This window comes from Mus caroli, chromosome 11 (genome assembly GCF_900094665.2).
Source record: "Mus caroli chromosome 11, CAROLI_EIJ_v1.1, whole genome shotgun sequence".
NCBI lineage: Eukaryota > Metazoa > Chordata > Mammalia > Rodentia > Muridae > Mus > Mus caroli.
Genome location: NC_034580.1, coordinates 13,219,423 through 13,232,147, shown reverse-complemented (window position 1 = coordinate 13,232,147; position 12,725 = coordinate 13,219,423). Strand labels below are relative to the sequence as shown.

General features: G+C 43.6%; 1 protein-coding gene across 1 annotated transcript in view; it reads right to left on the bottom strand.

Annotated features, from left to right (window-relative positions):
* Ppp3r1 (protein phosphatase 3 regulatory subunit B, alpha) overlaps nucleotides 1–3,261 on the bottom strand; it is a 41,615-nt gene extending 38,354 nt beyond the window's left edge. The window contains exon 1 of the mRNA XM_021176460.2: nucleotides 3,003–3,261. Coding sequence (XP_021032119.1) covers nucleotides 3,003–3,005 — 3 coding nt within the window. The 5' untranslated portion in view covers nucleotides 3,006–3,261. The remainder of the gene's footprint in view (nucleotides 1–3,002) is intronic.
* Nucleotides 3,262–12,725: the final 9,464 nt, after the last annotated feature.

The following is a 12,725-nucleotide window of genomic DNA, read 5'->3' as shown; positions in this document are numbered from 1 at the left end:
CTGGGATGCAGAGGCAGGAGGCTCCTAGAGTTCACTGGACCGCATAGATCCAACAGGTTCAGTGAGGGAGCCTGTCTCAAAAACAAAACAAGGTGGTGAGCGCCCGAGGAAGGCACCCAACACCCACCTCTGACCTCTACAAGGCTGTGAATGAGCATACATGCAGACACATGCACATGCAGACACATGCACACTACAAAATCCATTATGAAAATCTAACAATTCTGTGGTATCTACTAAGAATTAGCTATTCTTAAGGTAATGAATTTTTCCAGAAATGCAGGCTTAGCTTGGAAAATCACCCAGATCACTATGAAGCCCAGCATATTTTCAGTTAATCAGTGTTCCATATGGCTAAACCAAGTTATTCACATGATCTTGATACTTCCAAACCAATATGGTATGGATCACACCAAGACTGTCCCTATGTCAGGACAGAATTGGGAAGACGGAGAATGGCAAATGTGAACTGGGAAAGTTTTAAAGGAAGCCAGAGAAAAAAACAAAACCAAACACACACACACAAAACCCAAGAAAATAATAATGACCCATCAGATATTATAAAATGAATCTTAAAATATTGTGACTGACTAGGAAATAGTCACAAAAGGTAAGGAATTTAACGGTCAGTGGGCTGCCCAATGGTGGTGGTGCATGCCCCTTTAGTCCCAGCACTCATAAGGCAAGGGCAAGCGGATGTATGTAAGTTCAAGGCCAACCTGGCCCAGAACAGTCAGTGCTACACAGAGAAACCATGTCTCAATAAACAACAACAAAAAAGTCAATGGTCTGAGGGAACAGCCTTGGTAAAGAACATGCAACACAGATGCCTAATTTTTAGTACCATCAGTACAAATTAGAATAAAGAGAGAGAGAGAGAGAGAGCTAGCCAGCGCACACCACACTTACAGAAACTAGGTTTGGTTCCTGGCACCTATGTGAAATCCAAAACTACGTGTAACTCAGAATCCAGAGAATCTAAGCTCTCTTCTGGTCTCCTAAAGCACCTGCACTCTTGTCCACACACCCTTTCCCCATATATACATAGTTAAAATTAAGTTTTTTTTTTTTTCAAAAAAAAAAAAAAATCACTGCAATAGACCCGGATCTTCAAATAAACACGTACAAAGTTCCATTAAGGCCCAAAGCTAGAGAGCGAGCCGTCCTGTCAGCTCCCAAATTCCGTTACATTTCGTAGCTTCTGTTACTGTGTTGCTACAAAATATCCCAGTTTGGCAGGTTTGTAGATGGTACAAAAGTATAAACTTCCTAACTGCCCTGAGGTACCCATCTGAAGTATAAGCTAGAGGACGGAAGAGAGGTCTATTTTGAACTTGGCCTCTTCATCAGTTACTCTGATATAAGGGGATGGTATACATCGCAAGAGCTGAAACTGAAGCAGGCCAGCCAATGAGCTCCAGAGAAAAACAGCCTCAAAACAAACAAACAAATATTAAGTGCCATTCCTAACTTCAAAGTATTACAACTGTATTGTGAACAGACACGATCTTTTTAAATGCTCTTTAATGGTGTAGAAAAGGCTAAGCTTTATAACCTTCAAGGAGCCAAATCATCTGAACAGCTTCCTAAATAAAGAAAAAAATCCTCTACAGTCCAAAATCATGAACCACTTTAATAAAGCTGCCCCTCTAGTGGGTCCTAACGATGCCAGTAAACCCGGTATTTCAAATAAAAGCTGACTTACTCGAATATTTAACCTCAGTTTCTCTGACCACCACCACCTAATCGGTTTTCAATTGCAGTAAACAATGCACATTTGAAGCACTTAAATCTTACATGCGGGGGGGGGGGGGGGGGGGGTATTGTACAATTAAAAGGTCTAAGTATCACAAATCCGCCTGAAATTCTTTGATATGTACTGAAAAGATTTTTACAGTAAGTGTTACAATCCCGTATCCTGTTTAACTAAATGACAGATAACTCGCAGTGCTGCATGTGTGTCTGTGAACACAATTCTTGATTGCAAAGACGAAACGGAGGCCCAGTGAAGCTACAGAACCAGTAAGGTAACAAGCTAAAGGCGTCATAGATTTCTTGGCTATGGTGACAGGCAGGAGGCACACCCCTAGCGTCAGCCAGAAATACTACATGGTGAATTCCACCTACGGATTAATAGGAAAGTAAGGAAGGGAAAATTTAAATCGCCATCGTTCAAAATCAACTACCACAAGCACCGGAAAAACAGAAATAAAAATACTAAGAAAATATTAACAAACCAATATAAGCAATTCTCTAGGACCAAGCTGCCCGGTGTCTTAACGAATATACACACTGGCCCTTTCATGTTCACCAACGCAGAGAAAAGCGGCCTCGGGAAAAAAAAATCCCCATACGGTTGCAAACAGCAGCGAGATAAATGCGAGAACCAGCGAAGAAGGCAAGAAAGTGGAAGGATCCCTGCCAAGGCTCGCTGCTGGAAAATGCGGAGTGAGTGGGAGGAAGCACAACTCTGGAGAAGTGGGTCTTACATAAAGCGCCATTTGCCGCACACTATCATTTCCACCGGATTTCAGAAAACCCAACCTGGAAACCCATCTGGGGGCGGAAAGTGGGTTTCACGTGGAGGAGGGTAGCGAAGGCGCAGCCCCCCGGGAACGGGGTTCAGAAAAGGCCGAACGAGCCAGACAGGCGACCGGGCCGGGGTTGCGCGGAGGCCCACCGGCTTAGGAGCCCGGGGGCGGCGGCTCTGTGGGCGCCCGGAGGCCCAGGGTCGTGCGGAGGGCGGGGGCGGCGAATCTCGGGGAGCGCGGAGACGTCCGGCGTTTACAGGGGGCCGGGGGCGCGCGGAGGCCCGGAGGAGGCGCGCAGGGGCTGGGGGGCTTGCAAGGGCCTTGCAGCGGCCCGGGAGCGCGCAGGGCCGGGGACCGCGCAAGTGGCCGAGGACTTGAAACCCAGCACCTGCACCCTCCAGGCCTCTGGAATTTTCTATCCGAGAGGACGCCCCGGGCCCTCCCTCGCGCGACCGGGAGCCGAGGTCTCACCATCTTGCTCGGCGGGCGGCGCTGGCGACGGCTGTAGGTTCCTCGGGACGCGGCGACGGCGGCTTTGCTGTCCGGCGCCGGGCGGGGTGCAACGGGGCCTGGGCCCGGAGCGAGGCGGGCGGAGTCCCGGTTGGAGATGCGTCGGCGGGAGGAGAGGGTTGCAGCCTCACGCTCACAGGCGGCCCCGACTCGTTGCAGCGGCTCGCGCTGACCGCAACCTCAAGGCACGGAACAGGGCGCGCAGAGGGCGGAGCGAGCGCGGGGCGGGGCGGGGCGGAGCCTGCGGGAGGCTGACATCCGGGAACCCGCGCCCTGCCGTGCACACGCTCTCCAACCGGATTGCTCGCAGAGCCGGGCTAGCGCTTCGCCAGCGCTTTTTGCGTACCGTGCGCCCGGGGACATGGAGATGGGGGGGCAGACGTCTTGACGTTGGGAGAGCCGCGCTTCCTGTCATGTGACCGAAGGAAGGCCGGCAGGAGGAAGACTCCTGGGAGGAGGAAATGGGGAGAATGATAGGACCTGCCACAAGATTGTGTCGCTCTTGGGGGTGACACCATGTCACTATGGCGAGGCACGGGCAAGTCCACACTGTGGAGTCAAGCGCGCAGTTGGAAAAATAAGAGAAGCAAAGCTAGCTGCAGCTTAAGTCCTGGGAGCCACTGACAAGAGTGGGGGATTGCTTCCCACTCCAACAGACACTACCTCCAGGTTGCCCTGCAGCTGATGCAGAAAGAAGCCTTTAAGAGAAATACTACAAGACAGACTGCCCTGTTGTCCATGTAGTAAGGGTATGTCCGTAATGGTGGCAGTTGCCTTACTATAGAAGTGAAACTACAGTAGGTAATAAAGTCCATGGAAAGAAGTTATTTTTAAGAGGAAAAGATAAGTTGGTAGGAGAGATGTGATAAAGATAACATATTTATGTTATTTATTTTAGTCAGGTTTTGAATGGATAGAAAATAAAGGTCAGGGTATGTTCTGCTCTACCTGTTCCATCTTCTGTAAATGTAGATTTTTTTTTTTTTTTTAGCTTTTGAGAGACGAGCTTTTTACTCCACTTTGAGGATGGGGGATGCCTGCACCCGGGGGGGGGGGGAGATACGAATGCTACCTAACTTGTATCCAGTTCCACTCACAGACTGATAAATGCCTTAGAGCTTGGCATTGGAAGGGTGGCTCCCTATGAATTTATCAGGGTAAACTGTAACAGCACATAGGATTGTTAAAATTGTTTGGGAAACCAGGCACAAGAACTTGGTAGGCACATCATACCAAGAAAAGGGTGCAACGTCCTCACCTGGACTCCATAAAGAGATAGCCATCTAGCACTGTGATGGCAACAACCCCTACCAATCTCATCTGACCATCCTGATAGGCAAAGAACACTTGACTGCCCCTGAGGCTTGAACTCAGTTAAATCCTCACTGCTGACAAGGTTTGGTCAACTGCCCATCTTTCTGTTCCTCTAGCTGTACCATCCATCCATCCATCCCTTCATCTGGACCTAGATTTGGCTCTTAGGCCTCTACAGCTGAACTCAACTCTATAGCTTCCCATTTAAACCGTTGACGCTCCCAACAGCCTGCTCCAGCATCTTTCCTAAAGCCAAGGTGTTTATTTAGTATCAAAACAAACTACATTTCTGATGGCCAGGCAGTGGGGTTCCATGCCTTTAATCCCAGTACTTGTAAGAGAGAGGCAGGCAGATCTCTGTGAGTTCGAGGTCAGCCTGGTATTCAAAGTGAGTCCAGGACAGCAAGGAATCTGTTACACAGAGAAACCTGTCTCAACAAACAAACAAAAAAACTACATGTCTATTATACTAATAAAACCTTGTGAACTCTGTTGTGTCCTCTTGCTTTTTGCAGCTGTTCTGTAATTGATGTATATACAGGTATATTTATTGCATGATCTGAAAGTAGACGATAAGATTACAAGATAAGCCTGTGTGTTTGCCTAAGCAATATTTGCCAGATAGCTGCCATTGAAACCACAAAGTCTTATGAATGTTATTCAATAAATGAAGACCTTGTGGAAAGACACAAATATGTTTGTCTATGTTTCTGGCACAATATGTTAATGATTGTACTGGCTGGTTTTCTGTGTCAACACAAGCTGGAGTTATCAGAGAGAAAGGAGTTTCAGTTGGGGAAGTGCTTCCATGAGATCTAGCTTTGGCACATTTTCTCAATTAGTGATCAAGGGGGAAGGGCCCCTTGTGGGTAGGACCATCCCTGGCCTGGTAGTCTTGAGTTCTATAAGAAAGCAGGCTGAGCAAGCCAGGGGAGGCAAACCAGTAAGAAACATCCCTCCATAGCCTCTGCATCAGCTCCTGCTTCCTGACCTGCTTGAATTCCAGTCCTGACTTCCTTGGTGATGAACAGCAGTATGGAAGTGTAAGGTGAATAAACCCTTTTCTCCCAAACTTGCTTCTTGGTCATGATGTTTGTGCAGGAATAGAAACCCCGACTAAGACAATTATACATAGCATCCAGACATTAGTAGGTTTGAGGATACTTAAGGAAGTATTCTTTGTCAAAATCAACTTGGGTCTCACCTGTAGTAGCTCTGTTAACACTAATTTCAGAAAAATGAATGTATTATAATTACCCCTGCTTAGTATGTAAAATACCACATGACAAGGGAAATGGAGGCGCGGGATTTTGCTAAGGTTCATTAAAGGAATATTGTTCCTGGTAAAGCACAGGCATTTAATAGATTTGTGGTTTTTATTTTTTAGTTCTTTTCAGTCTACTCTGTTACATGATTTTTAAATTTATTATTATTATTATCATCATTATTGTTGTTGCTGTTGTAAAAAGAATAGGACCTGAGTTGACCTCTGATCCTGAGTGGAGACATGATGTCTGAACAGTCATGGGATTACTACCTTGCAAAGGTTTGCTTGTACTAAACAAAAACAAGCTATTATCTCCTTCTTTAAGAGTTAATTAAAATAGGTTAGCCAATTACTTGGACATGAAAATGATCCTTGGGAAGCTTAAGGAGCATGACACACTTGTAAATGTGTTAATCACAAGGACAGGAAATATAAATGGGGTAAATTGTTTAAAGTAAGAGGACCCCAAAATGAACAATTTTCTTCTACATTGGAATTCAGAAATGTCTTTGGCTCTGTCCTACCCAGAGGCCAGAGATATCAGAAAGTATTGGTGCGCTCCAAGTCCACGGTCTGGTTCCTCGTGATTTTGGATTGTGTCCAGTGTCGGGGCTGCTACAGTAGAAGGTATTTGAAGCTTTGATTCCCCGGGCTATTTCTCTAGTAACACTAGAAAGATAAACATCAGATTTGTCACTCCTGGAGACCTGACCAAAAGAATACCTCAGGCTTTGACTAGAGACAAGACATTCTGATCCACTCTAAAGATTAGAGCATTTCATACTGTTATCTCCTCACTTAACAGTTCATTTATCTGGGCCAGTCAAACCTGGCCAAGAGGCTATCCCTCAAGAAAGCAGGTTCACTTAACACCATGCTGAAGAGGTTGAAATAAGTTACTTTGTAAATGAGATCATGAACTTCTCCCTCCCAGAAACCCTACCCTCTAAGAGCCCCTTCTGAAGCTGCCTCCATGCAGCTCTAAGCCATCCATTTTCTAGGAACTCATTCAGAAAAGCATACCTTCCTTGTTGTTCTTTTCTACCTCTGTCTTTCAGAAACTGGCCAAAGCCTACACTTGGTTTGTCTTGCATTTGGGCACTTTCTTTCTGTGATGCTACCCTCCTTTTTGCCTTATGACTGCTTGCTGACCTCCATTCCTAACTCAAAAGGCAGGGTTCTCTTCCTCCTCTCCAACTCCCTCTTCTGATGAAGGCTTGGATAAGAATGGCACCCAGAGGTTGATAGGTTAGAATGCTCAGGGTGCAGCAGTACTTGATAGAGTAGGTGTGGCCTTGTTGGAGGAAGTGTGGACTTGGAAGTTTCAGAAGCCCAAGCCAACTCTCTCTTTCTGCTGCCTGTGGTTCCAGCTATAGACTCTCAGCTACTTCTCTGGTACCACTTCTGCTTGTGTACTGCCATGCTTCTTGCCATGCTGCTAATAGACAAAACCTCTGAAACTGTAAAAAGCCCAATTAACTGCTTTCCTTTATAAGAACTGCTTTCCCATAGTCATAGTGTCTCCTCACCACAATAAGTCACTGACTTAGAGAGAGAAGTTAGTACCAGGAGTCGGGTATTGCTGTGATAGGCTTTATGATGATGCTTGTCGGCACAATGTGCACTTTAGGATTTTGGACTAATAAAGCAATTGAATGCTTTAAGAGGGCTTAATGAGTCATAGAAGCATGGAAGATAGTGTTTTGGAGCACAATGTAGATTGTGACACCCTACCTCAACAGAGTTCAAAGGAGAATATTAATAAGTGTCCGAAAAGGCTTTCACAGAAGAGATTTCGAGACAGCCTAGTACTGACTCTTCATGTGGTTTGGTCACTCTTATGAAAAGCTGTAATGAAAAGGAGCAAGCTGAGCAAGGGAAAAATACAAAATGTATAGCGGGAGGTGAAAAGAAGCACCAGGAAGTGGAATGGAGCTAAGTCCTGTGCTCAAAAAGATGAAAAGTTTAAAGAAAAGCCTGGTGCTAAATGGAATAAAGGGAGTGGTGGACTCAGGGCAAGACCCCAACCAGCTAAGCTTTCAGTTTGTAAAAAGGAAATACTCAAGCAGTGAAGGAAACTAACAACAGAAATCTGATGTAAAAGTGATTGAAAAGAGGGCCCCATTCAACAGCAGAACTGGCAGCTTCAGTCATGTGGCTCTAGCTTTACAATCAAGACTGTAAGAAAGAAATTGCTGTCTATTAAAAACTCTCCAAATAGAAATTTGTCCTTTTCCTCTTTCTCTTCTCTTCTCTTCTCTTCTCTTCTCTTCTCTTCTCTTCTCTTCTCTTCTCTTCTCTTCTCTTCTCCTCTTCTTCTCCCCTCCGCCTCCCCCTCCCCCTCTCCCTCTCCTCTCCTCTCCTCTCCTCTCCTCTCCTCTCTTCTCTCCTCTCTCCTCTCCTCTTCTCTCCTCTCTTCTCTCTTCCTCTCCTCTTCCTCTCCTCTTCCTCTCCCTCCCCTCCCCCTCCCTTCTCCCCTCCCCTCCCCTCCCCTCCCTAGCACTGAAAAGAAAAAGAAGTATAGTTTGAGTTCATGGGAAACCCCAAGTTGAAGCTGGAAGTCATTTTAGGAAAAAATAGAGATGTTGTAATCAACCTTGGGATAAGTTGGCTCTGAAATATCCACTTCTATTCCTTATTCAGTGATGGAAGAAAGAATCCAGAGATATGATTAGTACTGAGGGAAGAATAGAATTATAGGAAAAGAAAGCTTTAAACAACAGAGAGAAGGATGCTGGCAAGAAGGTGCTGGGGTAAGGAACCCATGCTACTCTTGGAGGATGTGAGCTAGGTTCTTACCATCACCCTAGCAGGCTCTCACTAACTGTAACTCCAACTCCCCAGAGCTCGATACCTGACACCACTGGCCCCTGAAGGCACCTCCATCCATGGGTACCACCCCTTCATACATGGATACACAATTTAAAAATAATCACAATATTTTTAAAAGAAAGTGGGGGAAATATTTATAGCCATCTTTGACCATAAGCAACATTAGGTTTCAGTGTCTCCACAATTACCTTTAAATAGTAAAAAATTTCACAATACATTCTATTAGCTCTGCTTCATCAGCATCATAAAAACCTAGAAGTTCCCTTGTGCTTGAAGGGTCATCACCGCCATTTATCTATATGGAATATCTAGGTTAAAGACGAAATAGCCATTCTTGTTCTTTAAGATATTCCAGCATATTATTCCTCCCAAATAGTCACCTTTATTCATGATTTTTACCGAACTGAAATCATGTTTGATTTTATATGCTTGTAATACATAGAGAAAAAGGAGTCAGAACCATTTGCAGGGAATGTCTGTCTGTGGTACAGGTGTTGTCGACAAATTTAGAGGAAACACTAACTGAATAAAGCATATATCCCAGTCCAAGTACCCCAGACCTAATAATACCTTTGTACCTTTCTTTCACCAAAAATCAGGTTATAAAGTTCCCTCGAGAGTGGGTACTTATTTTGCCGGAAGTGGTCTTTGTCTTTTTTCTCAAAATTCTTTTCTGTAGGGAAGAAACACTGTGACTGAAAGTTCATCGCTTGTTCCACGGTGTGGCTGAGGAAGCCTTTCACGGTGCCAGAAGTGGCAAAGCAAATGGGGCATTCCCTCTGTACTCAACAGCAAAGGATTCTGCTGGGTTCTAAATTCCACTCAAAACTCATTGTTCCATGGAAACCATTGCACAGAGCTGTCTCACAGACAGTGGGTTTCCTACCAAAGCCTACTTAGGCTATACAGTGGCTGACATTCCATTTATTTGCTAAATGAAACTTGATGGTATAAATGATACTTTAAAAATATATATGAATTATCTGCATATGGTGGTACACACCTCTAATCCATGAGGAGGCAAAAGCAGGTCAATGTCTGTAAGTTCAAGACGAGCCTAGTCTACATAGAGAGTTCCAATCCAGCCATAGTGAGACCTTGCCTCAAATAAATAATAAATAAATAATGAAATGTATGAATTTGACATGGCCATGGCCAGTCTGCTTCTTTAGATACTCCTAGCTGTTGTGTCTCTCTTATCTACAGTAAATACTTTCTTCCTAACTATGGAGTGGTCATTTCTGTGGTTTCTTTACTGTATCCTCACTTACAGTCTTGATAGAGTAAATACCAAGAAAAGACCTTGTTTGTGATTTAAAAGTGTATAGTTACTTTTCTTTTCACTATAATAAAAATTATTGATGAACAAGTTTAAGGAAAGATGGGATCTTTTTGGTTCACGGATTGAGGGGATACTGTGTTGGCAGTGGGGACTTTGTACAAGAAGAAATCTGTGGTAGCAGAAAAAGCAGCTGTAATTGTTAAGTCAGATTGAAGGGAAAACTCTTGCTTTACACTGAGAAAGAGGAAAAGTATCCTAAGGCAAACCCCTTACGTTGGAGGCTCTGGCTTGTGACGATCAAATTTTATTTGAATGGAAGAAAGCCTACACTAAAGTGCTTCACTGCTTCTTAGAGACAACTGCCTAGGGAAGTGGTTCTAAAGGATTGGCACATGAAAGCTCATGCAGCAGTGGCCCAAGGGATACAAAGGAGCCATGTCTGGAGCTGGAAACATAACATGACAGTGTCATCCTGGGGAAACCACCTTTGTAGTCCTGGAGGATGCAACACTTTCAGAAAGTAACCGAGGCAGGCAGTGTGTGGCCATTGTGTGAAGCTGTGAAGGTGAAGCCTGAGTTACAATGTAGATCCAAGGACATCAGAGAGCCACAAGCAAGGAGCATTCACTGCTAGAAGCAGCAGGTATGAAGTGAGGCTGGCCTAATAAAGACTGCAGCACTAGAGGGTCGCGGCTACCTAGACCGCTTGGAGCACAGCCCATTCTATTATGAGTTCCAGATGCTGGAACACAGTGCTAGAGGGTTTGGTGTTTCTCCTGATGGATTTTTGTCTTTCTTTACTCACAATTATTCCTTGCTGTGCCTCAGCCGTTTAATTTTAGAATGGGAATGTCTATTCTGTGCCATTTTGTCAGTAGTCTATAGCTTGTTCTTTATTTTATAGGAGCTCACAAAAAATTATTTTGAGTTTTGGATGAGATTGGATTTTTGGACTTTTGTAATGCTAAAATTGTTAAAAAACTACATAGACTTTTGAAGTTCATATTATATTTTACATTATTAAATTATGTAAAACTTTGGTAGAAAAGACTGGGAGGTTATGATTTAAAGTGATGTGTTTGGGATGGAAAGATAACTCATCATATCAAGGTGCTTACTGCCAAGACTGACACCCCGAGTTCAATCCCTGAAACACACATGGTAGAAAGAGGAAACACACATGAGCAGGCACACACACACACACCATCTTCATCATCATCTAAAAAGTTAAAATATTCCAGTACTCAGAAGGCAGCAGATAGATCTCTCTGTAAGTTCAACACCAGCCTGGATCTCTGTCTCAAAAGCAAGCAAACAAATAATAAAAATTAAAAAAATAATGGTAAAAAGAAAGTGATAGTTTGAGCATCATCCTGTGGATTTGTGAACTCCAGGACATCTCAGGGGATGTGCCTCCAGATATGCCTGTGGGAAGTTTCTTCTTTAGGTTAATTGAAATGCAAAGACCTGCCCACTGGAGGCGGTAGCATCTCCTAAGCTGCTGTCCTAGACGCCATAAAGAAGAGAACATAAGCAAAGCCTAATCATTGCTCTCTGCTTCGTTGAATATTTTTTAAGTTTTATGCATTATATTTTGTTTGTTTTGTTGTTTTTCTTCTTACTTTTTTCTTTTGTGCATTGTATTTTGATCATACTCTTTCCTCTCCAGCAGCTGCTTTCTTCTTAACTGTGGTTGCAATATGACCAGTGGAGTCAAGCTCCTGCTTTATTTCCCCAGCATGATGGGCTTTATGCATCTGGAGATGTGGAACAAAGTGAGTTGTTTCTATAAGTTGCCTTTATCAAGGTATTTCATCATAGTAGAAAAAAGTAACTAAGTCATCTTCCGTTTTAGCCTTTTAGGCTTTACCCATTGTATTGCTTCTCTTAAGCTGATGTGATAAGATACCTTAACAAAGCCAACTTAAGAAAGAAGGAGTTTATTTTACATTTCCATCATGACAGAATCCATCATGGTGGAAAAGGCATGGCATGACAGTGATCAGGAAGCTGGCTGTTAATAATGGTATCCACTTCCAGGAAGGAGAGAGTGAGGGAACAGAAAGTGAAGTGGGGTGAGGCTATTAACGTAGAAGTCTGCCTCCAGTGACATACTTCTTCCAGCAAAGTTGCACCTCCTAAAAGTCCTAGTCTATATCTCACCCAAACAGCAACACAGCTAGGGAGCCAAGTACTTAAACACATGAGCTTTTGGAGGATTGAGGCATTTCTCATTCAACCCTCTATAACTGCATTTAATCCACAGCCATGGTGTGTGTGTGTGTGTGTGTGTGTTACAATCTAGCATATGTACATGAGAAAGAACATGTACTTTGTTTGTCTTCTGTATGTGGGTTACCTCCCTTAATATAATTTCCTGACCCACCCATTTTCCTGAGTTTTTTCATTTTTTCTTTGCAGTTGAGTAAAATTCCATTGTGTATACACCACTTTTTGAAATTTCCATCTGTCTATTGATGGACATCTGGGATGCTTCCATTTCTGCACTATTTTGAATAGAGCAGTAACACATAGACGTGCTACTATCTCCGCATATCTTCAGGTGCATGCTCAGGACTGGAAGAGCTGAGTCATACGGCATTTCTGTTTTTATTTTTTTTTAGAGAACAAAACCAAACCAAAACAACTGGATTCCACGAAGCACTGAAAATAACAACAATAGTGAATTTACCCAAGAGAAAGAGGTTAGATTTATTTGGACACTGCAGACTACAGGAAGTACTTAAGTGTGATTGTACTGTCTGCAGTGCTGGAAGAATCCTTAGATATGATTGAGCAAGATTTACTGTGATACTGCTGAATAAAATAAAAAGTAAAATATTGATCACCACGAAGCATTGCAGTCTGCTATTTATTGTTTACCTTTCTTGACTTTACAGAAGTAACAACTTTTGTATGTCTGGGAAACCTAGAACTGCGTGACTATGTCTCATATTTTGACATTTTCTTTTTTCTTTTTCTTTTCTTT